Source organism: Trachemys scripta, chromosome 7, assembly GCF_013100865.1.
Source record: "Trachemys scripta elegans isolate TJP31775 chromosome 7, CAS_Tse_1.0, whole genome shotgun sequence".
In the NCBI taxonomy this organism is placed as follows: domain Eukaryota; kingdom Metazoa; phylum Chordata; order Testudines; family Emydidae; genus Trachemys; species Trachemys scripta.
Genome location: NC_048304.1, coordinates 95,781,027 through 95,809,014, shown reverse-complemented (window position 1 = coordinate 95,809,014; position 27,988 = coordinate 95,781,027). Strand labels below are relative to the sequence as shown.

At 41.8% G+C, this 27,988-nt stretch overlaps 1 protein-coding gene across 2 annotated transcripts in view; it reads left to right on the top strand.

Moving 5' to 3' along the window:
• Positions 1 to 27,988, top strand: part of BTAF1 (B-TFIID TATA-box binding protein associated factor 1) — a 107,128-nt gene that overhangs the window by 50,410 nt on the left and 28,730 nt on the right. For both annotated transcript variants that reach the window (XM_034775596.1, XM_034775597.1), the window contains exons 20-26: positions 806 to 1,232; positions 2,671 to 2,861; positions 6,048 to 6,201; positions 6,291 to 6,400; positions 7,626 to 7,827; positions 13,303 to 13,451; positions 25,234 to 25,386. In XM_034775596.1, coding sequence (XP_034631487.1) covers positions 806 to 1,232; positions 2,671 to 2,861; positions 6,048 to 6,201; positions 6,291 to 6,400; positions 7,626 to 7,827; positions 13,303 to 13,451; positions 25,234 to 25,386 — 1,386 coding nt within the window. The remainder of the gene's footprint in view (positions 1 to 805; positions 1,233 to 2,670; positions 2,862 to 6,047; positions 6,202 to 6,290; positions 6,401 to 7,625; positions 7,828 to 13,302; positions 13,452 to 25,233; positions 25,387 to 27,988) is intronic.

Sequence of the window (27,988 nt, the reverse complement as noted above, 5' to 3'; positions counted from 1 at the left end):
CCCAAGATTCAGTGACTTGCCACTTTGCCAGTCATCTGGGTCTTGCTGCAAAATTGACTGGTGGGAGTTAGGCAGATACTGAAGAGCATTCTTTGGAGTCAGGACTTACGTGGTATCCTTCTAACCATTTATCTGTGTCCCAGATGAGGAATAATGGGAGAGGGGTCCTGCAAGTAAGCTGGGGGAGAGAAGGGAGCTGTGAGCATGAATGGAGAGAAATAGAATGACGAACAAAAGTGAGGAGAAACAAAGAAATTAATGATGGGAGATATTTAGAAAGGGAGAAGGAAAGATAAAATCTACTGGAGGGATGTAAGGTAAAACACTGGGGGGGGGGGGGGGAGTATTTTAAAAAGAGAAAAAAGAAGATGTTGAGTGTAAGTTTTTTTTTTTTTTTTTTTTTTTTTTTTTTTTAAATCACAAACCTGGCTGACATTGAAGCTCTTTGTAGAATAAATATTTAATCAGGATATAAAATGTATTTTGATATGGTATACGTGTAGTGGGAATCCCAATTTATAGGTACCAGCTAGTACTTCTTTTTTATTTTTTTTTAATGGGGAATAAAAAGAAAAGGGCAAGAAAAAAATGGGGAAGAAACAGACATTTTAAGCAAAGCTTCCATTAGCTTCCTTGGGGCCAGAATTTCACTGAGTGTTAAAGTTGAAGTGAAAGTGTGATCTCCTGTGTGTCTTTAACCCAGTATTTCTTTCATCATGCCCAAACCCCACCTCCTCTTTTTATAGGAAATCTGGTTGTGCTATAAGCACAAATTTTGTTTTAACTCTGGTTTTCTTTTCATTAGGTTACTACTGTTTTCAATGAAGTTACATCAGTTTTTAATTTAAATCCTAATATTTTACAACAATTGGACAGTAAACGACAACAAGTCCAAATGACGGTTACAGAAACAAACCAGGAATGGCAAGTGTTACAGCTGCGAGTCCATACTTTTGCTGCATGTGCTGTTGTGAGCTTGCAACGACTTCCAGAAAAACTAAATCCGGTCATAAAACCTTTAATGGAAACTGTCAAAAAAGAAGAGAATACACTGGTACAAAACTATGCAGCTTTATGTGTAGCTAAGTTACTTCAACAGTGTATATCAAGAGCTCCATGCCCCAACTCGAAGATCATAAAAAATCTCTGCAACTCTCTCTGTGTGGACCCACATCTTACTCCCTTAGCAGCATGTCCTGCGCAACCTCAAAGCAGCCATGAAAATTCTAAAGGTATATTGCCTAAGTCTGTCCGTTTTGAAAAAAAAAAAATTGTGTACATGCAATATTTGTAATTTTACGTAGTAGATATCTCTACATGAGTGTTCTACTTGTTATGTATTTAAAATCAATCAGCTGTTTTAACTTCTTGTTAGGACTGTACGAGATGTCTGAAAAATTAGTAGCTATGTACATTTATGCCTTTGAACATAGCAGTGTAGCTTAAGAATTGGTTTTAGTGATTTTTCTGGAAGTTATTGTGTGAAAGACTTCTTAAAACACAACAAATTAACTAACTCCTGGGATGGTTTTTAAATTGGAATATTTCGTGGAGCAGAAGTGTGATGCTATGTGGAAATGAGGGATGTGTTACTATTCTGTTAGAAGAATAATATTGCTGGTACAATTTTACATAGAATAAACTTAATGTGGTTGCATGTTCTGCAGCCTAATCATAGGACAACTGACAATGAAATGTTCACAAATACATGTAATGAGGTTGTTAATGGAAGAAATCAGACCCTGCAAAAATAGTCTTGAAAATTAATGCTTTTCCATTCTTGTGCCTGAAAAGTAAATCTCTATCTCTCAGATGAACAATCTGAATTCTAAACTTTAAGAGACAAAATTTTTGAAATATTAAATCCATTGTGAGGCTTGACTAACATTTTATGTCCTTTGTGTGTGTTTAGAATTGGAAGTAAAATGCTTCTGAAGTAAATTCTAGGTAACACATTATACATATGGTACCCACATCTGATGAAACCTAAAAATGCAATTAACTGACCTTTTTAATACCACTCCTACTACTTGAAAGGTAGCTGAAAAATAAGGCTAGTTAACCACATCTGTATTAATCCTTCCTTTAGATATGTGGGTGCCCAAAGTATATTTCCCATCTTAAATTTCAAGGTAAAATGTTTGTAGAGACTCAGAAGTAGAGTTTGGGGAGTGAGTGTGCATCACAATAATTTTGGTCTGACATGCTGCTTTCCTTAAAATTTTTGTAAGTATACATTCAGTTTTACTATGAAGTACTTGCTCATTATTAATGTGTGGTTTCCTCCCACATAGTGACCCAGTGGACTAGACACGCACTAATTAGGGAGGTGTGGCTTCTATTCCTGGCTCGCACTGACCCACAGTGTGATCTAGTGCAAGTCAAATCACCTCTTTCATTGTCCACATAATGTCCCACGTGTCTGAAGTGGGTATTCACCCATGAAAGCTTATGCTCCAGTACATCTGTTAGTCTATAAGGTGCCACAGGACTTTGTTGCTTTTTACAGATCCAGACTAACACGGCTACCCCTCTCATACTTGATACATAATGATATTTACCCTTCTTTGTAAAGCGAGTTGAGGTGCACAAAGAGTAGGTGATTGTTAACACTGCCACCTATTTCTGGTACTGTATTTTAAAGTAATTGTCAACTTTATTCTATAATAGGACCCAACTCTGAGAGAGATGGGATGCACCATACTGTCACCAAGCACAGAGGAATAATTACACTGTACAGACATCAGAAAGCTGCTTTTGCCATCACAAGTAGGCGAGGTCCTACACCAAAGGCTCCAAAAGCCCAAATTGCAGACCTGCCCACAGGCAGTAGTGGAAACATCGCCACAGAACTTGATGAGGTAAATAAGTTTGTTAGATCTTGATTTTCATTATACTTAAGGAGACATGTTCTTTCTAAATGTAGCTGTATTTCAGTCAATGGAGTTACACAAATGATGGAGCAATAGTTTTTCTTAAAAACTGAGTCCATGTTTACTTTTTTATATTGTAAGCAGCATGAAGAATTTATGTTCAAATATAGGAAGAATTAAATATCTATAGTAGTATTAAACTTAAAATAAATTAATTCTAAAGGGAAATATTTAGTCCTGAATAAAACAGCTATTCATGTAAATGGGACATGCAGAGTTAAATTCTCAAGTACTACATTCAAAGTGTGCCCTTTCCCTGGTGTCTATGTTGGAGGGGAGGGACAGAAGACTGCTCAATATGTATTACAGAAATTTGAGACAGAACCAGATTTTTTTTTAAGAATCTGTGAATTTCACACTTGTAATGTGTCAAAATACTTTTTGCAAGTATTGTATTTACTACCGGTAGTTGAATTAAAGAATCTGAAAGCATCCCATTAATACATTATTCATTAAAATCTATTTCTAAACAATTTTATTTTAAGCCATTATAATTTACTCTGTAAATCTGTATTTCGTATTGCTTTGGGGGACCTGGTAGAAAGTAGCGTTAGACTGATAAATGTAATTCTAGAAATAATAGCTAGTCTTCAAACAACTGGTCACCTAGCAAATTAAAGAAAAAATTTAGAGCTAATCTGTTTCATACAATAGACTAACTAGTGTAAATTCATTTGAAAAATATCATTTCTAAGGTAAGGTCATCACAGTTAAAAGACAAAAATCTTACTCACTCATCGCTAACTTTTAGCTTGAATCTGGAAGATATGATAACTTGGCTTTGTCATTACACATTACTTCGTTTCCTTTCAAACATTCTACATTCATGCCTTTGTGTAAATAATTAAATGAATTAATTTACAATGTGCTTCCTTTTTGCTATTTTAAAAGTTGAACTGGATATCTTCTGCAGAAGCTTATAATCTTGAAAAAGTTCACAAACCATGAAAATCTATTCATATTTTATAAGTAACTCCAACCAGTAAACTGGAAATGGCATGAAATTAGTTCTGTATGCTCAATAAAAAGAGGTAACTGTTCTCTGCGGTATTTTGTGGGGAAGAGATGCTTGCTGTGTTTATTTTCTGAGGAAAAAACAGTTTCTATAATGCCAGATAACTTATTGTGTGGCTCTGAAACTCAAGGGATGCATTTACACTAGGGAATCTTATTTTAAACCTGTTCTACAGGTATACATGGCAGATGTTGGCAGAGCCTTGTCTATACTTTGGCTCCCATCAGTGCAGATTTTTCTTCTAAAGCTCTTTAGTGTAGACCAGGGGTCTCATACTCTATTTACACTAGGGCCACTGCCAGTCCTCAAATCCTCCCAGTGGGCCATGTCACTCATGCCACCCAGAACCTGCCCCCCACCTGCCTAAGGCTCTGGGAGGGAGTTTGGGTAGGGAGTGGGTGCAGGCTCTGGGAGGGGGTGTGGGAAGCCGAAGGAGGTGCAGGCTCTTAGACTCGCATGCTGGCAAGCAGTGGAATGTCTGGCTATTTCTGGCTGGGCACAGGACAACTTAGATATAGGGAATTCCCAGACTCTCCCTGGGAGGGGGTCAGGGGTGTGGCGCTTACCTAGGATGACCAGACAGCAAGTGTGAAAAATCGGGACAGGGAGTGGGGGGGTAATAGGAGGCTATATAAGAAAAAGACCCAAAAATCGGGACTGTCCCTATAAAATCGGGACATCTGGTCACCCTACGCTTACCTGGGACTCCAAGGCGGGGTGGGCTGGGGGGCCTCCACTTGCTTCTGCCCCCAGACTCCGCCCCCACAGCGTACCATTGGCTGCAGGGGCACTCAGGGTGGGGGCAGAGTGTGGAGGCAGAGGCACAGCCCCACCCCAGACCGCAGGGAGGGGCTGGCAGCCACTGGGGCGAGCTGGCAGACGCCGCTCAGCTCCACTGTGCTGCCGGGACCCTGGGCCATTGTAAGTTGCCTGGGGGAGCACCCGGGGGTGGCAGGTGGGGTCAAGGGAGAGATCCGGCCCCAAAACTGCTGGAGCCCACGGGCCATGGTGGGGAGGCTCATGGGCTGCAGATGGCTTGCGGGCCAGGAGTTTGAGACCCCTGTTGTAGACAAATCCAAAGTATGAACTTTAACTGGATATTTGCAAAAGTCTGCCATGCTTATGCTTCAAAGAGCCCCATTTGCTCCACTAGGACTACTCGCACAATTAAGTACTCAATGTGAGTAAGTCTGACAGAATCTATTCTATTGTAAATCAAAATTCATAAGCAGGTATGGCCCTGATTCAGCAAGGTAGTTAAACACATGCATAACTTTAAGCAGGTAAGTAGTCCCCTTGACTTCAGTAGGACTACTCGCCTGCTTAGAGTTATTCATATGCTTAACTACCTTGTTAAATTGGGACCTAAAACACAAGAAACTACTAACTGGATGCTGCATAGTAATTATAAATAGTTCAATTTGGCCTCCTGCATAATATCACTTGTAGAGAATGTAAGTGTCTGTACTGTGAACTTCCAGAGAGCAGTAATCACAGAAGTTACTCACCCTTCCCTCTCCCCTTTCTCTTGGTATAGGGTTCCAAAGGTATAAAAGTGGGAGCATTGCCCAACTGTCCTTCAGTATGTTCTACCACCAGAGGTGCAGCAAGCTCAGATTGGACTCTGATAGCTTGTCTACGTGGGGAAGTTAATGAGCATCAAGTTAGGGTATGAATTTAAAGCCAACAGCTATTCTTCATGAACTCCCTGTGTGAACACACTTTCTGTGCATTAACAATGGCTTTGTGTGGTTTAACTTAATACATTTCTAAAGAGTATTAAGCTTATAATTGGAAAGGGCACTCTTAGTGCACAATAAGTGTCTCCTCATGAGGAGTTCATGCAGAGTAGCTAGCATGCACTGGCTTTTCCCCATGTAGACAAGCCCTGAGTCTTCCCCTTGATGAACAGTAGTGTATAATATTGGCTATACAATCAAATTTGTTTAAGTATGAGCAGGGGGAGGAAATTCTTGTTTTATTTTTTGTTCAATTTACAGATTTGTTTAACATTTAAACCTTGCTTGAATGTAACAAGCTTTGCTTCATTTTTAAATTCCTTTAATCTACTTATTCCCTTAACCATATTTTAATTCTAGGCTCAAAAGCCATATATTGTACAGAGGAGAGGAGCTGAATTTGCCTTATCTACTATAGCTAAACATTTCGGTGCTGAAATGGTACTAGGATTGCCACATCTCTGGGATGCTATGGTTGGTCCACTAAGAAATAATACTAACCTAAACAGTTTTGGTATGTACACTTCTTATTATATTCTTGTTGTTTTTGTTTCGTTATAGCATACGTGTTATCTGAAACTGGACATCTGTTTGTTTTAACAGATCGGAAGTCCTTATTGGAAAAGGGAGATGTGTCTGCTCAGGAGTTGGTCAATTCTCTACAGGTGTTTGAAACAACAGCAGCTTCAATGGACATTCAGCTTCACCCTTTGGTAATTAGCATGTTATACTTCAAAGCGATTTCCTGACAAAACAACTTACATTCATTGCCATTGTTTAATGTATTTTTTTTTTTTTTTACAATATTTCAGTTCTTTATATAGTTGTATTGCTATTAGTTTGCTTGTGTACTCTTTTCAGATCACTTATACTTGTCTCCTTAAGAAAAGAGACCGCTTCCTCCATTTATTTTTTTTAGCTTCTAGATGTGAAAGCTGCTTGTTCTATCCCTTCTCTATGTGCCTTTTTTTAAATATAGTTCAATTCCATATTTTTTTATCTACAAGGTGCAGGATAGGTCAAGAAAATTAAATTATCTTCTCTGTTCATATATCATCTCTAAAGAGGGAGAAAAGCCATTTGGAAATGTAGTTGTTGGTAATATCTGAAATTCAAGCTGCAGTGCAGTTTGCATTGTGTTATGTCAAAAGACCACAGCAAGCTCCTTGAATTTAAATGTATTTTGTTCTGGTTCAGAGGTTTCCAAACTGTCTGTGGGGAGCTGACTGGTCATATGGGCCTGTCTCTTCTTTGCTGTTAAACTGCATTAAAGTATAGATACAAATATAATTAAATATTTTCCTAATTCTACTTTTCTGAATAAGGAGTTGCTGTAGTTGACTCAGGAATGTGAAATAATTTAAAGTGGAAAGAAGGGTGGCCAATACAATTATGACTGGGATAGGAGGTGGTCCAATATTTCCCTGTCTAGTCAGCAAGGAAGAAAATGATTAACTGAAAAGACTCTTCTGAACTTGAATGCCAAGATTTTAAAAAAGAGCCTCAAGTTAGGTTCCTAATTCCATATGCAAGCACTTAAATAATGTGGGGTTCTTTTTTTTTGTTTTTGTTTTTGTTTTTTTTCTAAAAGTGCTGAGAACTTAATTCTCACAGATTCAGATGATGCTTTTGCAGCTTGAAACTTCTTTCCTATCTGTTGAGTACTTAGATTTTAAATTCTGGTTTAAAAACTTCGTACATCTGTTTTGCTAATTGAATTCTTGCTGTGCTGGAGAATATCCCTTGTTCCAGGTGCAAGTAAACTAGTCTTGCATTATGTTCGTATGGGCAGTATAGTGTTTTTTCTCAGACATTTCTGCATTCAGAAGACTTCATCTGGGTATCTTTATGATATTGACTAGGATACAATAATTGATAAAATAGAAAATATACTTATAGGCAATATAGAGATCTGACTTTTTTTTTCTCTCTTTTCAGTTGATACAGCATTTGCCTCATCTTTATATGTGCCTTCAACATCCGAGCACTGCAGTGAGACACATGGTTGCTCGTTGTGTAGGTGTCATGAGCAAAATAGCTACCATGGAAACAATGAATATTTTGTTAGAGAAGGTTATTCCATGGCTGGGAGCAATAGATGACAATACCAAACAAGAGGGTGCAATTGAAGCACTTGCTTGTATCCTTGCTTGTATTATCTAAAATCATGTGATTAGCAAAAAATACAATTTCTGTATTGTGAAAAGTAGAAAATGAAATTAAAATTTCATCATCCTAGTGTAGGATGATGGGCTTCCTCTTGGATCACTTCAATCGCCCATCAGATGAGTTTTTTTTGCTCCTGTTGAGGTTTTAGTGGAGATAGTGTGAAAGAGAATTGCAGGATTATCTTTCCAATGGAACTGAAAGGCAACAAGTTTTTTAAAATGATAAAATTGTATGCATATCATGTAATGAATCTGTGGCAAACTACCACAAAATACGATCAAGGCCCATAGCTAAATAGGACTATCAAAAAATTAAACATATTAAGTGGATAATAAATAACTCTGCAAGCTCTTACGGTGAGAAACATTCTTGCTTAGGACGTAAGCCAACCACTAACTGCCTAAGGTTCTTCTAAAGCATCTGTCCCTGTTAGAGGCAGGATTCCAGACTCTGACTTACTGATGTGATCCAGTGTGGCAATTCCCATGTTGCAAAGAATATGTACAAAGGGTTGTTCGTATGGCCTTTTTATTTCATGTTTATCTTTAGGTATTTAGGATCGAGAGCTGTCTTACATATGAACAGTTATGATACTTTCAGTGTTTTTTGTCCTTTTTGAAATCTAGTTAATGTGTGTTAAATTATTTGTCCTAAAATGCAGGATTTGTAGTGATAACAGAAGTTGGAACAACAAATGCAGCGTTCTTCTTCAAGTGTTTTTCCCTGTGGGTGCTTCACTTCATATGCATGCATGCCCGTGCACCTTTGATTGGAAATTTTTTTATGGCAGTGTTTGCAGGTCCAAGCCTGCGCCCTACACATCCTCAAGCTTCAATCTGAGAGTTTATAGGGAAGGGCAAACTCGCTGCTGCTTCAGTTCCTTTTCAACGACCTGTAGCCTAAGACAGAGATGAAATTACTGTAAAGTGGCTCCAGAACTGGTTAAATGACCATACTCAAAACATAGTTATCAATGGTTCATTGTTCAACGGGGAGGCCATATCTAGTGGGGGTCCAGCAGGGGTCTATCATGGGTAGGGCCCTACCAAATTCACGGTCCATTTTGGTCAATTTCACGGCCATAGGATTTAAAAACTCATTAATTTCATGATTTCAGCCATTTAAATGTGAAATTTAACGGTGTTGTAATTGTAAGGATCCTGATTCAAAAAGGAAGGTGGTCACAAGGTTATTGTAGGGGGTGGGAGTTGCAGTACTGCTATCCTTACTTCTGCACTACTGCTGGCGGCAGCGCTGCCTTCAGAGCTGGATAGCTGGAGAGAAGTGGCAAAGCCACCACTAGCAGCAGCGCAGAAGTAAGGATGGCAATATACATGATTCTGCATTTTTGTTTTGCCAGCAGCCATCTACTTTGACAACTTGCTTCTCAGGGGTTAGTCCCTTGTAGAGGTTCAATCTACAGGCTTTAAGGCTCTGTTCCTGTTCTGCTCTCTGAGGCTGAATGCTGAATTCAGAATTTTCTGTCTTGATGCCAGTCCAGTGCATCAAGTTTATAGAGGTTACTCTGGATTCCACAACCACCAGAGCTTTCTTGTCATTTGATAGATTCAGCAACCTAATCTTGGACCTTCAGAGAAGTCCTCAAACTATAGGTCGGACCTGCCTGTAGCTGTTAAGTTACATTTATTATGTCCCACAAAGGCTGGGGTTGCATTTGAGATCTCTCCAAGCCTAGCTCAGGACAGTCTACAAACCCAACAAACACAGCTTGGCCAAGATGGTATCTATTCTGCAGAAGATTCTCACTTCCCTCAGTTGGTGGAAAGATCCCTGCAAAATGTGTCTGGGACCCCATTTACGTGTCTTTTCTCTTAGTCAGAGAGCCTGCACCATCTTGGGATTCAACCTTGTCCCAGATGCTCTGATGAAACCGTTCTTCAAGCCCATGGTGAGCTGCTCTCGCCTTCATTTATCTTTCAAGACCTCCTGCTTAGTAGCAATCACCTTGGCTAGGAGAGTTGAGGAAGTGGGTGCCTTTATGGCTGATCCACCTTACTCAGTTTTCTGCTGGGACAAAGTGAGCCTTCATCAATACCCTCGTTTCCTACCCAAGATCTCTTCCTACAACCATATTTAATCAGAATATTTAGTTGCTATTCTACCCTGAGCTTCATAGTTCTAGGAAAGAAACTAATCTTCACATCCTGGGTGTTAGAAGAGCTGTAGGCTTCTACCTCCATAGTACCAAAGCCTCCGCTAGGCCCTTTGTTTCTATATATCCACTCAGACTGTCTAAATGGGTTTTGGGCTGTATTCTGTCATGCTTGAAGCTTCTGGATGGCACCCTTCTTCTAGGGTGACTGCCCACTGTACTAGGGAACAGTCCCCTTCAATGGCTCTGCTTAAAAACTGCTCCTGTTTTAGATATCTGTAAGGCCACTCCCTGATTTTTTTCCAAGCACTAAGCAAATGCAGCCTTTGGGATGGCTGTCTTCCAATCGGTACTAGACCCTGCCCCTCAGTTCCCAACTCAGTAGTCTGGGCACTGCTAGGGAGTCACCTGAAGTGGCTCACACATAGGGACCACTATTCAAAGAAGGAGAGGTTACTCACCTATACAGAAACTGGAATTCTTTGAGGTGCTTTGTCCCTATAGGTGCTCCACTCGCTACTCTCCTTCCCCTCTGCTTTTGAGTCCTGGTCTCTCTCCAAGTTTCATGGTAGAGAATGAACTGGAGCAGCAGCGGGTCTGCCCTTCCCTACATATCTTCAGACCAGAGCACAAGGAGATGTAGGGTGCAGGTGCAAACCTGTGGATTCTGCTCTTGAAAATCTCTGATCAAAGGCATGTGGGCATGCGTGCATGTATGAATTTGAGCATCCATAGGGACAAAACATCTCAAAGAACTCCAGTTACTGTTTAGGTAAGTAATCTCTTCTTTCGTTGGTAATACCAGAGCTTAAAAAAAACCCCAAACTATTCTGAGCCTTTTTTAAGAAAATAATTCTAATCTAACCAAAGATCTAACTGAGCAGAGAGATCATCTTTGGCAGGTAACTATTTTTGTCCTCATTTTAAAGAGTGAAATTCTTGTATGAACAAACTTGAAGACTGATAGAAACTTCTCATAACCAAAGAAAGCTTCACTTTCAAATGACTGAAAATAAACAAATTATCTTGCTTTATTTGCATGTGAGGTAGCAGAGCAAATGAGCCAACAGTGATTTCTGGATCTGAAGCAGAAGGGAAACCTTTAGCCTGTTGCCAGTAGAATGAGCTATTACTTCACTAGTTTCAATCAGAATGCAAAATCTTACAAAATTAGTATGTTATTGTGCCCACCCACCCTATTTTTCTGCTTGTCATTTTTCTCCTTTTATGGTTGCAGTAATTTCCATATTTTGAGTTACTCCGCTCTTAGACTGAGTAATGATATGTACTGTCCCACAGTCTGCAGCATCTGCTACAAGGCAGATTTCTGGCAATAGCAGTAGGCTGGTGCTTATCACTGTAATGGTACATTAAATCTTTGGATTATGTCGTTTTTGGTGTTTTAGTCCTATTTAGTTCTATTGTGTGCCCAGCCTAGAATTTTTTTGTGTTACTTCAGTTAAACTTTTAAAAAATATTATGGGGGTATCACAAGCAACTCTATAGTGTAGGAGAAGTTGAAATTTGCATTTTCAGATGGCTAAAATCCCTTATTTTTGTTTGGTCTCCAATTATCTATCTTGTTGTTGCAAAACTGAATTTTCTGCTTCAGGTTTTTTTTTTAGGGAAAGGTTTACTGACTTTTGGAAGTTTGTCGTTGTCCTCAGATTTCTTTGCATTTCTCTAGCTAAACAGCCATGTCACCTATCCAGGGGAGCCTCCAATGCACCAGTGCCTCTGTGTAGAAATTCTGATTCCTGGATGCTGCTGCCTGATGTGCTGGTGATATAAAGCAGCATGGTGGAATGCTTTTAAATGTTGATGCCTTGATCAAAAGTACCTAGGCTACATCTGTACAGCTGCAGACCCCCATTCAGTCCCTCACATCAGCTTAAGTTCTCACTTGATACCACCTTTCCCCCTCAGCTCTTCTGGTGCACCATGCAGCTATACCATGGAGAGCTGAGGGGGTTGAGAAAGTATGTGGGGACTAAGCTGATACGGGAGGAGCTGATTGGTTATGGTTCATCAGAATGTAGTAACTGTTTGTTGGAGCTCTCTTCCGCCACACTTCTTTCCCATCTCCTTCTTGCACAGCCCACACATGACCTAGCCCCCTGCTGATTTGCGTCCCCTTTTCTTTCTTGCATTGCATCCATGCCCTCACACCACCCTGCTTCCCACAGTTTGCTCCCACATATTTTTCCCATACATCACTTGCTCCACTCCACTATCCATATTCCCCGCCATGCCTCCCTCCTATATAAACATTGTTTTATTTTTATATATATAAATATAATAATTTGATAAAATCTCTATATGTAGGGAAGCAGAGTGATGGGAGGGAGACCAGGCTCATGGTAGTAACTGGGGATATAGATGGACACAGCTAGAAACTTTCTGACTCTTATGGTTTATACCTCATCTAAACCTTGCAATTCACAATTATCATTTAGCTTTCCCCGCCGTACCTCTCTCAAATCCATTAGTCATAGTTCATATGCCTTCTCAAAACAAAATGTGCAACCTTCATTCCAACCACGCAAATATTGCAAAAATAAAGTGTCACCTAAATAACTATTAATGCTACAAACCATTATGCCACAAGATGAATACTAGTTCTACTTTCAAAAGCAAAACATTTTGTCCATTAACGATCTAGGAAAATTATCAGCTAAAAATCTACATCATACACGCTAACACTCTACTAATTATCTGAAATATTCTGTAAAGATCCAATTTCTAACCCTCTATGCGGTCAGAGTCAAAGGTTGCACATTTTGTGTGGAAGTGGAAACATATTTTTTGAATTGTGAATGCAGGAGAGTTGAAGAGGGGAAGGCACAACTGTGGTTGTGGGTTACAAAGATTGGCCAAGGACTTAAGCGATTTCCTGGCTCTAACAATTGTGTTGGCGGTATGAGCACTTTTTTAGTCCATCCCCAGACCTCCAGGAGAGATGTAATCTACATTTGACTTCTTAAAATGTCAACATGATTTCTGTTTAGGTTTAATTTAATTTTGGAACTCCTTTGGTGAAATGAAGCCTCTGTTTTGTTTTCAATGTCCCTTTCAAAGAATTGCAGCATTTCTAGGAGGGTCATCCTTAAATGACTAGTTGATATACGCATTTCTGAAATTGTCTCCCCGATGTATTAGTATAAAATTCTACTCCTGTTGACTTGATGATGATGATGATGCAAATTTTTTGCTGATGTACAGGATCTGATTGAAGTCTTGACTACTAATCACAAGTACAAAATAAACAATTTGTGGTGTTAATATAAAGCAGGTACTGAACTGGTTAAAATATTTCCTTAATAACACATACAGCTGTAATGGAACAGCTAGATGTTGGTATTGTTCCATATATTGTCCTTCTAGTGGTCCCAGTTTTGGGTCGAATGAGCGATCAGACGGACAGTGTACGTTTCATGGCTACTCAGTGCTTTGCAACTCTAATTAGACTAATGCCCCTTGAGGTAAGTTGGAGTTATGTTTGAATACATTTGTGTTCTTTGTCCTCTTATTGTTCAGTAGCCCACAAGGAACCAACTCAGCCCTCACATAGGTTCAGTTCATATAGAAGTCACTAGGAGGGGCACCTGTGTATATAAGGGCAAAAATGAGATACTAGTAATGAAAATAAACAAAACTCTGGTGAATGGTATACATTGTCCTTTATCCATAGCTGACCTCTCTGAAAATCTAAATGAAGATCAAGTGCAATCTGCAATATATTTAATACACCTTAAGAAGTAACCAGTTTTTCTTCAAGTGCATGCTCATGTTGATTCCATTCTAGATGTGCGTGTGCCCACGTGAACAATTGTCAGAGACTTTTGCCTTCATGGTATCTATAGGGTCGGCTGCAGCGTTCCCTTGAGTGCCGCGTTCATGTATATTAGGTGCTGCTGACCCTACATCCTCAGTTCATTCTTACCTCCCGTGACAGTTGGTTGGAACACCTTGTCTTGCAAATCGCAAGAGCATTAGCGGTTCTTTACAGCCTTTGTTTATCTCGGGGTTCTCAAATTTCATTGCACCGCGATCCCCTTCTGACAAAAATTACTGCACAACCCCAGGAGGAAGGACTGAAGCCTGAGCCCTTCCACCCAGGCAAAGGGCCTGTAATCTGAGCCTCGCCGCCCAGAGCTGAAGCCCTTCAGGCTTCGGCTTTGGCCCTGCATGATGGGGCTCGGGCTTTGGCCTTGGGCCCCAGCAAGTCTAACACCAGCCCTGGCAACCCCATTAAAACGGGGTCGCAACCCACATTGGGGTCCTGACCCACAGTTTGAGAACCACTGGTTTATCTTTTTTTGTATATAGTTTGTAGGTACTTAACCGTTAAGTGATAGGTTAGTTTGGTAATTAGTCCCGTCTGGGACTTCGCCTTGGAACAGGGCATCCCTGCTCTCTCGGCTTCAAACTGTGATGCAGTAGGCCGATGCCTATCGATGATCCCCAGGACAGCTGTTTTAAATGTTTTGGAATCCCATAGAAAGGACAAATGTTGAATCTGTAAAAGCTTTCAACCTAGAACCCAAAAGGAGCGGGGTATCCACTTGAGGGCCCTCCTCATGGAGGCTGCGCTTCCTCCTGCATTGGAGCCCTCCCACTTGGACACCACAGCACTGGAAGGGAAAGGGGCTTTGGGCAAATGACCAGTGGCAGGCCATGTGCCCTCCACGGGGCTTCATGGGTATACCGCAGAGGTTGGACCCCCCAGCCAGGCCTGGGATTTGACTCCAGGGAGCAGCTGGGGACCTCGGTCTCTCCCAGAGCCCTCATTGCCTGAAGCAGCTCCGGCGGCTAAAGAACAAGTAGGCCAACTGGCACCGCAGATGCCACACCAGGTGACACTCGTCTAAGACCCCGACATCTAAGGGCAAGCTGATCATGGTACCGCCTCATAGGGTAGTAGAATACCCTCTGTCACTAGACCGCAGGCTCAGATCTCCATCTCCTTGGCCTCAGACCTTGGCACCGTATCCTAGCTCTCTGACCAGAAGGCCCAAGTCCTCAACGCGCTCTTCCTCTACAAGACATGAGATACCAGAGTTGCAGTGCCTGTTCCCATACCACCAGTACCAGCGAGCTTCCTGTCAAAGATCGCCGCAGCCCAGGTCACCTTCTCCCAGATGGTCTCCCAGACGTTGGTCCCCGCCAGTCCAGGGCCACTCCTTGTCATGGCACCAGTCCCTTTCCCCCTGGTATCATTTGTCGGGCAGGTGCCGTTCCTCGCCCTCGCCTCGCTGGGCGCCAACCAGAATCAGTTGGCAGACCCAGGCCTTGACGGCTCCACCCTGGTCACCAGAAGAGGATTGGTCCAAGTCGAACTGGGAGCAGCCCCTCGCCAAGGAGGGGTGATTCATCACCGATGCATGAGACTGGCATGGACCTGCAGCGACAACATGGCAACAGGGACAGTGGCCCACTCAATGGCTGTACTGGAACCCACGGGGGCATGCTAGTAATGCCGGTCCCATTTTCCCACCAGTCCTTCTGGGCCACCTCGGACAAACCAGCCCCGGCGCCACCAGCACCGGCGTTGGAACGTGGGTACCGAATCCAATGCAGAGAAAGCACACTGAACCCCAGCACCGAAGGAGCCATACCCAGAGAGGGAGGGGGGAACCTGCTCCTCCATAGGCGGTGCAGTCTTCATCACCGAACAAAGTGAGGGTGGGTCCCTCTGAAATGGACAGTCTCCCCGACAACTTCAAGGAGCACCAGGCCCTCCTTAAAAGGGTAGCTGCTAATTTGAACCTATAAATTGAGGTGGTCTCAGAGGAGTCAGGCGACCTCTTTAACATTATATCCTCCTCCACTGTGGCCTGGGAAGCCGTTCCCCAAGGCCTAGACTGCAGGGGTGGAGGAGGCAGAGGGCGGAAGTCCCCAGTTGGGTTCCTGCAGGAGGAAGGACAGAGACAAGGGGTCTAAGCAGCGACACCCATGGTCTTCTCACTAGTCTTCTCAGTCTGACTCTCCCAGGAACCAAGGGCCAGAAGCAGTCATTTTGAGGGTGCGCCCGAGGACGAAGCCCCAGTTACTTCACTGGATACACTCTCCGCCCCTTTCAATTGGCTTGGTCTTAGCTAACTTTGGACCATTGGGTGCTAGAAGTAATATCCTCAGGTTACACCCTGCAGTTCAAGCAAGCAAGGTAGAGCCAGATCATCTGCCCTTTGCCAGGACTGCAGCACGACCTCCATCTCATAGCCACTCACTTCCCCGGGCCCAGGATTGCTTTGGTAGATGGCCTTAGCAGGACCTTCTCATCTTGCCACAACTGGTCCCTCCATCTGGAAGTCGTCAGCTTCATCTTCCACAAGTGGAGAACTCCCCCAGGTGGATCTGTTTGCGTCCAGACAGAACAGGAAATGCCATGTTTTTCTGTTCAATTCGGGGGATCGACAGAGGCTCCCTGTCCGATGTTTTTCTGCTCCCGTGGTCAGGGGCTCTGTTTTACGCCTTCTTCCCCAGTACCGTTAATTCACAGAGTCCTCCTGAAGATCAAGCAGGACAAGGCAAGGTAGTCCTCATAGTGCCAGCTTGGCCACACCCGCACTGGTTCGGCACATTCCTGAACCTCTCGCTGGCCATTCGTTGCAGCTACCACTCTGGCGGGGCCTGCTATCCCAGAACGATGGCAGTCTCCCGCATGGTTAAATGCGCAGGAACAGCAGAGCTCAGCCGATGTCCCCTGTCTACTGACCTGTTGGACAGTAGAAAGCCCTCCACCAGATCAACCTACTGGCCAAATGAAAGTGGTTCGCCTGCTGGACCTCGGACAAAGGCGTTCAGCCTAAGTGAGCCTCACTGCAGTTAATCCTAGACTACCTTCTGCATCTCAGTCTTCAAGGCCTGTCCCTTTCATCTGTCAAGGACCACTTGGCGGCTACCTTGGCCTTCCATCTGCCACTCAAGGGAGAGTCTGTTTTCGCCCAGGACATGACTGCCAGGTTCCTCAAGGGCCTTGAGTGCCTCTACCCGCAAGTCAGGGACTCCATTCTGCCATTCAGCACCTGAATCTGGTGCTGTAACGGCTCACAAGACCCCATTTTGAACCTCTGGCTTCATGCTGTCTCCTCCTCCTTTCTTGGTTACAGTGACATCTGCCATTCAGGTCTCTGAGATTAGAGCGCTCACCTCAGAACTGCTCTAAACTGTCTTTTACAAAGACAAGGTCCAGCTGAGGCCACAATCGGCTTTCCTGGCCAGGGTGGTCTCTGTTTCATACGGGCCAGGCCACTTACTTACCTTTTTTTCCAAAGCCCCATAAGTCGGAGGAGGAGCGTAGGCTGCATTCCCTAGACATCAGGAGGGTATTGTCCTACATTGAAAGCACCAAGCCATTCTGTAAGTTGACACAATTCATCTCAGTGGCCAACTGGATGAAAGGTCACCCAGTGTCTGCTCAAAGAATTTCTTGTTGGATCACCGCCTGCATTCACCACTTCTACAATCAGGCAAAAGTGCCACCCCCAGCAATCGTAGTCGCCCACTCGACCAGTGTGTAGGCCTCTTCGGCAGCTTTTCTGGCCCAAGTGCCTATCCAGGACATCTATAGGGCAGCCCCCTGATCATCCCACTGTGCACTTACCCAGCAGCCTGGGACGATGCTGGCTTTGGTAGAGCAGCTTTACAAGCCGCTAAAGTGTGAACACCAAGCCCACGTCCGAGGATACTGCTTGTGAGTCACCTAGAATGGAATTGACATGAGCAAGCACTCGAAGAAAAAAACTGTTTCCTATCTTTCGTAATTGTTGTTCTTCGAGATGTGTTGCTCATGTCCATTCCATTACCCGTCGTCCTACCCCTCTGTCGGAGTTACCAGCAAGTAGGAACTGAGAGCATGTAGGGTCGGCGGTGCCTAATATACTGACACATGAGTGCAGCACTCAAGGGGGCGCTGTAGTCGACCCTACAGATACTGCAAAGGCAAAAGTCTCTGACAGCTGTGCACGTGGGTGCGCACACACCTAGAATGGAATGGACATGAGCAACACATCTCGAAGGACAAGTTACAAAAGGTAGGTAACCATTTTATCTGATCTTGATTTTAATTATTATTAACACCGTTAAATCTCTTGTACTTTTAATTTCTGTATATTTTAGGGTTTTCCCCAGTGTTGCAGTCTAGAAAATGCTGTTTGTGTGAAACTTATTTTTTTACCAGTAGATGGTAATAAAACACAGTTTTCAAAATTCACTTACATTGGATTTTCACCAGTGATGTATGAATCACTGAATTGCAGCCTTTTGAGAATTGTCAACAAGATTTTGTATACTTTTTCTGATTTGGGAAGGCTTTCCCTCTGAATTAGATGAATCACTCTGTAATATTAATGCAGCACATGAGCACCATAGAGAATTTGTCTCCTGATGTGGAAGACTGCCCAAAAGCACATCCCTAGGGAATGTTGGACACCAAATGTACGTAGGCTTTCAGAACAAATAAGCCAACAATATAAGAGAGATTCAAAACTGTTTGTTTGACTTGGATCCCTTTGGTGAAGAAACTGTTGGGCTTGGGGAAAAGCTTATGAAAGAGGTTGGAAAGCAGTGGTGTGATCACTTGAGGGAGCCGATCGAAACAACAAATGTGGTTTCTCCTGCCCTGAGAGAACTCTCACTTGACTTCTCTTTAACTACTGTCCCTTCCTTCACCTCTAAATTCCCTGAGCAGGAGGTAGTCTGGTCCTGCCCTTTTAAAATTCTTTAACCCTTTGTTACTTGGCTTTTAGGCTTTCTGTTCCACAAAGGCGGTCTTCACTAAAGTTTTGTAGTGACCTTCTCTTGGCAGCCTCTCTCTCCCCCTCCCCCCCTCCCCCCCCACCAGCCGCTGTTCCTATCTTATTGTCTTTGACATAAACCAGGGGTTCTCAGACTTTTGTACTGGTGACCCCTTTCACATAGCAAGCTTCTGAGTGTGACACCCCCTCCCCCTTTATACATGGAAAAACACTTTTTTATATATTTAACACCATTCTAAATGCTGGAGGCAAAGCGGGGTTTGGCGGGGAGGCTAACATGTAATAACTTCATGACCCCCTGAGGGGTCCTGACCCCCAGTTTGAGAACCCCTTCACTACACTGTCCATCACTCTTTTTTGCTCCACATCTCCTCTTCCTTGTTCTTCTGGAGTACTGTATTTTCTTGGTGGTTCTGTATCCCTATCCATTCATTTGCATTTCCTTTAGGGTTCAGCCACCCTTCAATGTTCCCCAGGGCCCTATACTTGGTACTCTTCTTCTCTTCCTCTGAACCATTTGTCTGTGAACTTCTAAGAAGAATTCACTGTTACCTTAATGCTGATGTATCAACTACCTTTTATTTTTTAATTTTTTCTTTTCATTTTAAAATTTGCCTATCTGGAGCTTTGAAAGGAGGTACAGAAATTGAGTAGTCACAAATTGATACAAATGAGCAAAATTCATTCCGCTCTCACCTTGAAGTAGGACTCTCGCACTAGTGGAATAATCCACTCTGACTTAGAAAAGGTATTGGGGGAACTGTTCATTGGATGAAATTTAATGAATATACAGTACAAGGATGTAAGGTTAGACAATCGTATCAATTGCATGTATTCATATTAAATATTCAGTGTAAAGGTTATAAATAAGTAAAACAGAATTCTTCATTAATAAATTAAATGTCTCGATAATTCATGAGGAATTATATCTGAGCCTTTGGACAATTATCAATTCCAATTAGAAAAATCTTTTGAAGAAACTATCTGAACTGCTTTAATTCTACAGATGTGTCCTGTTGAATTTGACTAAATGTAAACATTAAACATATTTTAGAATGAGATTTGCCAATATCCAAATAATTAAAGGAAGATCTTGTAATAAGAAACTAAAGCTACAACATTTTCATTCTAAAAAATAGAGGAACTTGAGCACCCTCGGTAGCTGTTTTAATAACTAATAAATAGTTTGGGCCTATGTTATTTAGTTATTTTTGCTCAAGTTTGTTTCGAATTCCTTGGTATTAGCACAGCACCACTGTGCTCAGCGGTGGAACTAGAATTAAAAGCTAGCCCTTCTATAAGGCACTTCAAATTTTTATATTAAAACTTGATTCAAGACAAGCTTTTTTGAATGGTATATGCATTCAGACTAGAATTGAATCTTTTCCACTGAAAGAATTTAAACACTTCTATTTTTAATTTGTTTTAAATATAATAAAACCCAGGAAACTGAGATGGCTTTGTCTGATATCTGTGTTAATGACTGGATGGCAAGCCATCATTTATGTAGGACAAGAGAATGCATAAACTGGGGGGGTGGAGGAAGGAGACTAAGGACAGTGTGCTGGCATAGATTCTTGAACCCAGCAACTCCCATCTCGGCACTTAATCCTTCTTGATTCCCTTTTTCAAATAAATATTAACTAAAATATTGTAAGAGTTTGAATTTATTATAACATCTGTGAACACTTACTGGTGCAGCATGAAATAATTGAACAAACGGAAAATTTGATTCTAGCAGGAACTAAAAAAAAAAAGCATCGCTCCTTACTTGTAATGGTGGAGCAGACCAAATAGAAGCCCTCTTAGATTAAATCATTCCAAAACCCATCTGGGAGGAGACCATCACAGAAGCTGAAGAAATAGAGCTCTGGCACCTCCGTGGACCTTTATCTTGTCAATTTGAGATCCAGCTGGGGTGGGGGAAGTCTGGACAAGCATGCCTATCCAACAGAACAGTTTTGCCTGTCTCTTCAACCTAGTACCCCTCTACAGGGCTATACATTGTAACAGCCAATATGCTCATGCTGGTGATATGTAATTCCCCATATTTCCTCCGAATAAATACATGCATCCTATTCACAATTACATTTGCAAGAAAAGTGATTCTTTACCAGGAGTACATGTACCCCCATGGGTACACAATGGTCTTCCAGGGGGACATCAACACATTTAGATATGTGTCTAGTTTTACAACAGGCTACATAAAAAGCACTAGCGAAGTCAGTACAAACTAAAATTTCAGACGACTTGTTTATACTTCTCTATATATTGTACACTGAAATGTAAAGTACAAGATTTATATTTCAATTGATTTATTTTAGAATTATATGGTAAATACGAGAAAGTAAGCAATTTTCAATAATAGTGGCTGTGACACTCTTGTATTTTTATGTCTGATTTTGTAAGTAAGTAGTCTTTATGTGAGGTGAAACTTGGGGTACGCAAGACAAATCAGACTCCTGAAAGAGGTACAATAGTCTGGAAAGGTTGAGAACCACTGGAGAAGATGACTCTGAAATCTCTCTTAGAAGATGCACCTTAATGTGCCTTCCACACAAGGGCAAGGTTGTTCTTCATACTCTAGTCATTTCTTTCATATGTTACAGGAGATTACTCTTCCTTTGTTTGGGCCTCAGCTGAAAGAAAAGTTGCTACATATACCAGAAGTGGGAAAAAAGCTGTTAAATCTTAACTTAGAACTGATGAATTCAGGGTTACATTTTTTTTCCCCCCTTCCATTCTAAATGTCTGTACTTAAAAGCATCTAAATCCTACATAACTAGGTGGATCAGTTACTGCCTCATTGAAGCATATGCAGCTGCAGACCGACTGATTACGGAATGGATCAGGGCCCAGTAGATTTATTCCCTGGTGGCCTGTTGGGTAGAAGGGTCAGCAGCCACCACAGAAGAAATAAGCAAAGGTGCTACTTAGTAATCCATCAGCACATTTTGTAAATGTCTTACAAGATGGACCTTTAATCCTCAGCAGCAGTATTCTTTTATCAGGACAGTGGTCCAGGCATTAGTACCAGTGAGCAGAAAGGAAAAAATAGTATCCCAAATGTTTGTTTGGAGGAAATGTCAGGATTGCTACCTATTTTCTTTCTTCAACTTTTCTTTTCCTCCCGATGCATCCAATCGGAGTTAAATTCTTGGATTCTGTGATGGCCTAGTCTCAGCTCTAGTTATACAGTTACTGCTATTGAATAAGGCTTTGAGCTGAGTAAGCATTTGAATTGATCTATGAATAGCACTTCAGTGTTTCAATATAGCTTTGGAAGTACTCCTTTTGCATGAGGGACAAAGGGGCATATCAAAGTCTTGGGCAAGTGTGAACCTAGCCTCCAGTGTTTTTCTGGATATGAGGTCAACCCAAATATCTCCAATTAGGAGGTGAGGTCGTAGAAAGGGAAATTGGGTAATAGACTTTTCATTTTGTATTATAAACAAAAGTTAAAAATAAAGTAGGATGTCTGTCTACTCTTCTCCTCTCTCCCCCCCGCCCCTTCCGCCTGTGAAATAATCCACTTCTGGAGTTCAGACTTGTCCTGGCTGCACAGAAATATTGGTAGTGCCTTCTGTCTAGCTTCTAGGCCTCTTCTGTTTCAGGCAGCTGTAATGCTAACCTGTCAGCTTATTTTTTAGGAGGAATTAAGGGGACATCACAGTGATTAGCAAGGGGTGTTGTGATTTTTTTCTGTGTGTTTGTATATGTTTGTGAATGGGGTATTAGAACAGTCTTTGTTTCAAAGATGAAAAATCCCTTGTTTTCAGGAGTTCGTGCTGGAAATGAATTATTTGAGTTTGTTTTATCACGTATCAGGAGGTAGCCATGTTAGTTTGTAGCCACAAAACCATCAAGTAGTCCAATGGCACCTTAAAGACTAACCTCACTTGATGCATCTGAAGTGAGGTGTTTTTTACCCACGAAAGCTTATGCCCAAATACATCTGTTAGTCTTTAAGGTGTCACCAGCCTCCTTGTTTTATCACGACCGTTTGGTTTCAGTTTAGATTTGTTTGTCTCTGGCAGACAACTTAAGGTTTTTATAATATAAGAGAATGTATCCATTGTACAGACTCTTGTGCATTGTCTTCAGACTTTTAGAACATTTCAAAATGTGAGGCTCTTTATTCGGTTGCTGAATGAGTAAAAGAGCTATGAACAAACGTGGGATTTCTGATGTATATTGGTTCCCAATCAACCAGAACAGTGAAACTTATATTTTAAAGTGGTTGTGAGATTGTATTTGGAAGTTGATAATTCAGTGTGCACAGTTCTTGATCACTTAATTTCAAATATTCATTCCAGAGAGCCATCAAAGTACAAGACTAGAAAACTATGCTTGGAAGAGATAATACAGAGTAAACAATTCAATTTATCGTTACTGTCTCTTGTACATATTCATGATAAATGGTTTTGCTATAAGTTGACACAGGACTTCCATTTGTGTTTTTTTTTTTTTTTTTTTTTTTTAATCTAAAATAGAAAAGGTGGTTGAACAGGTAATGTATTTAAAAAATCAAAATGAAGTTGCATGCTTTTCTAATTGGAGCACTACAATCTGAAAACTGGGTTGCTTGTGCCTTTCCTTTATTAGATAATGCTACCATATGGCTGATACAAGACTTCGGAGCCTTTTTCACTTCAGCTAGCAGCCCCACTCCCACTAATCAGTCACTTCTGTTCCTTGACAGAGATCAGACACTTGAGTCAACCGATCAGCTAAGTAAAGATGGGGGCAGCTAGTCAGAAGAGGAATCTCAAAGCACTTTATAGGTTACACAGACATGGCACTGACAAGAGTAGGCCCTATGGGCCAGATTTTTAAAGATATTTAAGGTGCCTGACTCTCCTGCCATCTACAGCCACTCTCCCTCTAGGCAGTAGGGAGGTCCACTGAGTTCACTCTGCCCTCAGGTTTGGTGCTATGGGGCTGCCCACCCAGCACTGAATCAATCCGGGAAGTGGTGACTGACAACCGTGGAGGGAAGTATGCACCCCCTCACCTCAGTCTGAAAATTGAGTGGCTTTTACATTCTGACTTCCAAGAGACCAAGGCAGAAGGGAATCTCTTGTCTTCCTCCCTACTTCAGGCAGTCAGGCTTCATGAGTAGGCTTGGCATACTCCTCAGTAAGAGAGGGGTTCCATTCTGTCCATTGCAGCTGCAGTCATCACTGCCTTCTCTTTTTCCCTACACAAAACAAAATGAGGGAGCAGACAGGAAACTGCCAAGCTATGGTCTGAGACTGGCTTCATTCATATTCTTTGATTCAACATTTTCCCTATCCACTACTAGTCCTGTTACTCATCAGTGAGTGACACTGAAGCTTGTGCAGAGGCCCCAACCATCACTTTTTGTAGACCCACCATCCTTGGAAGCTCAGAAGAAGGGAATTGTTGTCTGGACTTGGACCCTTATCCTGGGGTGAAGTTTAACCAATACTCAGAGCCTTCTGCTCAGTAGTATGCCAGACTATTTCCTTCAGAAGACTGAGACACTTAGTGGAGGCAGTGACATCTACCCTAATCCTCTCTGAGGCAAAGAAACAAAGTCAGTCTCTCTCTCTCCCCCCTCCATATAAGCACAGGCAGAGATTGATGTTTTCTTCCCAGTTCACTAAGCTATTAGGGCATTAATCTCCGAATCCAGGTGAAATCTGATGTAAAACCTGCCTTTCCTAAGACTATGTGTAAATTTCATAGGCTGACAAAGTCCTTTTGATTCATTGTGGACTGCTCATCTAGAGCCTGCAATTTGCAAGCAATTGGTCTATCACAGCTGTCATGAAGCCAGGAGGCTTTCATCTCTTCATTGAATTCATACCTTCAATCTAAAACCTCCTCTCAACGTATTTCTCTGATTCGCCATAGGTTCTCAATTATTTCAATTCTCTGCTTTTGCCTTTTGGCCTAAGAACAGCAACTGAGTCTTATCAAAGGTCCTGATAATGGTTTGTTGTTGTACTCTCTCTCACACCCCTCCAACAATTGAAATCTTACCTTTCTACTTAGTTCTCGTTTTAGGTTATAGTTTGTAATTTGAGTACTCTTGGGAAAGTTATCTACTAGTTTTTGGGGGTAGATTGTAGCTTAGGAAGAAAAGGTGTCAGATTTTTATCAGCCGACTGGTGAAGCTACCTTATTAAGTAAAGGCAGAATAATCCAACTTCCACGTACTTTTACAGGTAGGACCAATGTTCCTCTTTTGTGTACAAAAGTTTATAGTTTTCCTTTGGTAAATGTTCAGGATATGTTCTGTTTTTGTCAATTCTCCAACTTTGAATGAGCTAGCCTATAGGGGATCAAGCAAGTGACCTTTTTTCAAGTGTGTGATAAAAGAAGCCTTTGGTAATATGCAATTTAAAAAATACTTTGTGAAAATGGTATATGCTTATTAAAAATTCTTCTGGCGAATGTGAGACTCTAGTTTGCATTTGCTCACTTTCTATATAAGGTTTTGTACAAGGTTACTGTATTTTTTTAATCATCATTTCAGGCTGGCATTCCAGATCCACCGAACATGTCTGAAGAATTAATCCTACTGAAAGCCAAAGAGCGCCATTTTCTGGAGCAACTATTGGATGGAAAAAAATTGGAAAACTATAAAATTCCTGTCCCAATCAAAGCAGAGCTCAGAAAATATCAGCAGGTAAAAACTTCTGCCTTTACTTTACAAGAAAAGCATGATGACCTATAGTGCATAATTGTAACAAATTTTGTACACTAAAGGTACATCCAGACTACCCGCCGTATCAGTGGGTAGCGAGCAATTTATCAGGGATCGATATATCATGTCTCGTTAAGACGCAATATATCTATCTCCGAACGCGCTCCCCGTCAACTCCGGAACGCCACCGGAGCAAGCGGCGGTAGCGGAGTTGACGGGGGAGCCGCGGCCGTCAATCCTGCGCCGTGAGGACGGGAGGTAAGTTGGAATAAGATATGTCGACTTCAGATACGGTATTCCCGTAGCTGAAGTTGCGTATCTTACATTGACACCGCCCCTACTGTAGACCAGGCCTAAAACTCAGACAGTAAACTGACAGACTTCCAGGGTTGGTAATTTCCTGGAAAAAAACTAGTTTAGGACAAGGCATTAGGAAATACTGTTTTAAACCATTTTAATCGGAAACTGGGAAGAATATAACTATTAGAATAATTTAATGACAATTACTGAAAAATATATAGCAACTTGAGGATAGTTTTGCAATAATATGATCTAATTTTAATTAAAGGCGATAAAACAAAAAAGAGCCTCAACTTAAAGCTGTATGCTATTGCCTTGGATACTTGAAACAAAAACTGAAACTTCTGAATCTGGGAATTCCCCTTCTTTGTTTAGCAATGAAAATATGTTTAGCAAACAGAGGGATTCCCGGATTCAGAAGCTGCAGTTTCTGTTTGAGGAAAACTCCCAAATGAACTGTCCAGTCCAGTACTTTCTCTTGAACTGGCTGGCTGGAGTGCAACTGAACTCAGTGAATACAATGACTCGAGTAAAATATTTCAGCATGAGGAAAGGTGGAAAAACACTTGCCCCAATTCATGGCTAATTTTAAGAAAGTTCATGAAGATGGCAAAGAGTCTTGCATTCAGAAGTTGCAAGGACAAAGTGAGTTGGAAGGCAGATTGTATGAGAAATATTTTGCAAAATGCAGTGGAAAGAACAAAAACACCAGAACAACTGGCTTTGGCCACACAGATTCGAGTATTAGACTCCGACTCTGAGGATGAAGGTACTGACAGGTACTTGCCATTGCTAAGTGCATCAAAAGAAAGTCAGCTCCAGATTAGCCAGATACAACAAAGAAGAAGTTTTTAACAAAAACAACTCCAGAACTGAAGCAAAAGATAGACTTGAAAATTGCAAAAAAAAATTTATGGCTGTAATATTCCCTTATCTGTTGAGTATCCAGCTTTTCAAGCAATGATCAGCTGCATAAGGCCAGACTACAAAGCACTCAATTGAAAGCAGGTGAGCTGTTGGACATAGTTACTGCTGACCTCAGGGTAGAAGCATGCAACGAATTACATGAAAAGCAGTCACATTAATCTAGGATGGCTGTAGTAATGTGCACAATGACCCACAGATAACTGTGTGCAGATAGGGAAAACTGAGGGTTGTGTGTCAGTGGTTGATATTGGAAGTAATAAAAAGTCCGGGAACACACTGTGCTACACTAGCAAGAAAAGCCAATGCATTAGCAAATGAACTGTATGGCTATATGCTAAGAGGTACCTGGCAGACAATGAGAAAAAGTTGCAGTACGCGAGAAGTGATTTGGAACAAGATGATGATGACACTTTGGTTACGTATAGATGTACGTCACATTGGCTAAATCTACTTGGACCAGATCTTGCACCAAGTATGTTGATTAAACATTTTGTAGATTTACAGAAGTATTTTCGTAATCACAATTAGCCTAAAGCCTTGTTAAAAGAATGCCAAGGGCATGTAAACACCCAAATTCCTGGTGACACTCAAAGAAACAGTCAAATAGCATGCCTGGAAACACATGTTTAAAAATTTGCTGCACTATCTCAAGATTGTGAGTGATCATGAGTAGGGACCTACCAAATTCACAGTCCATTTTGGTAAATTTCATGGTACAAGGCATGAATATGTATTTAAAAACCTAAACATATAAAGCCCTTAAGTCAGCATTTCTCAAACTTGGAGGGTCCTGACCCAAAAGGGAGTTGCAAGGCTATTGTAGGCAGTATTGCCACCCTTACTTCTGCGCTGCCTTCAGAGTTGGACAGCTGGAGAGCGGCGGTTGCTGGCTGGGCACACTGCTCTAAAGGCAGTGCCACCACCAGCAGTAGCGCAGAAGTAAAGGTGGCAATATCATACCGTGCCACCTTTACTTCTGCACTGCTGCTGGCAGCAGCACAGCCTTCAGCGCTTGGCACCTGGCTAGCAGCTGCTGCTCTTCTGCTGCCCAGCTCTGAAGGAAGCACAGAAATAAGGGTGGCCCCCCTACAATAGCCTTGCAAACCTCCATTTGGGTCTTGACCACCCCTATCGCCCCAGTTTTGAGTATAGGGTAAAAGTACACATAAATACAGATTTCATGGTGGAGACCAGATTTCACAGTCCAGGACGTGTTTTTCACGGTCATGTATTTGGTAGGGCCCTAATCATCAGGCAGAACTTGAAGATAAAATGATCAGTATAACTAATAATCAAGGGATTTACCAAGAAGCAAAGAACTCAATAAGTCAGTCTAAACCAGTTGCTGTTGCATGCA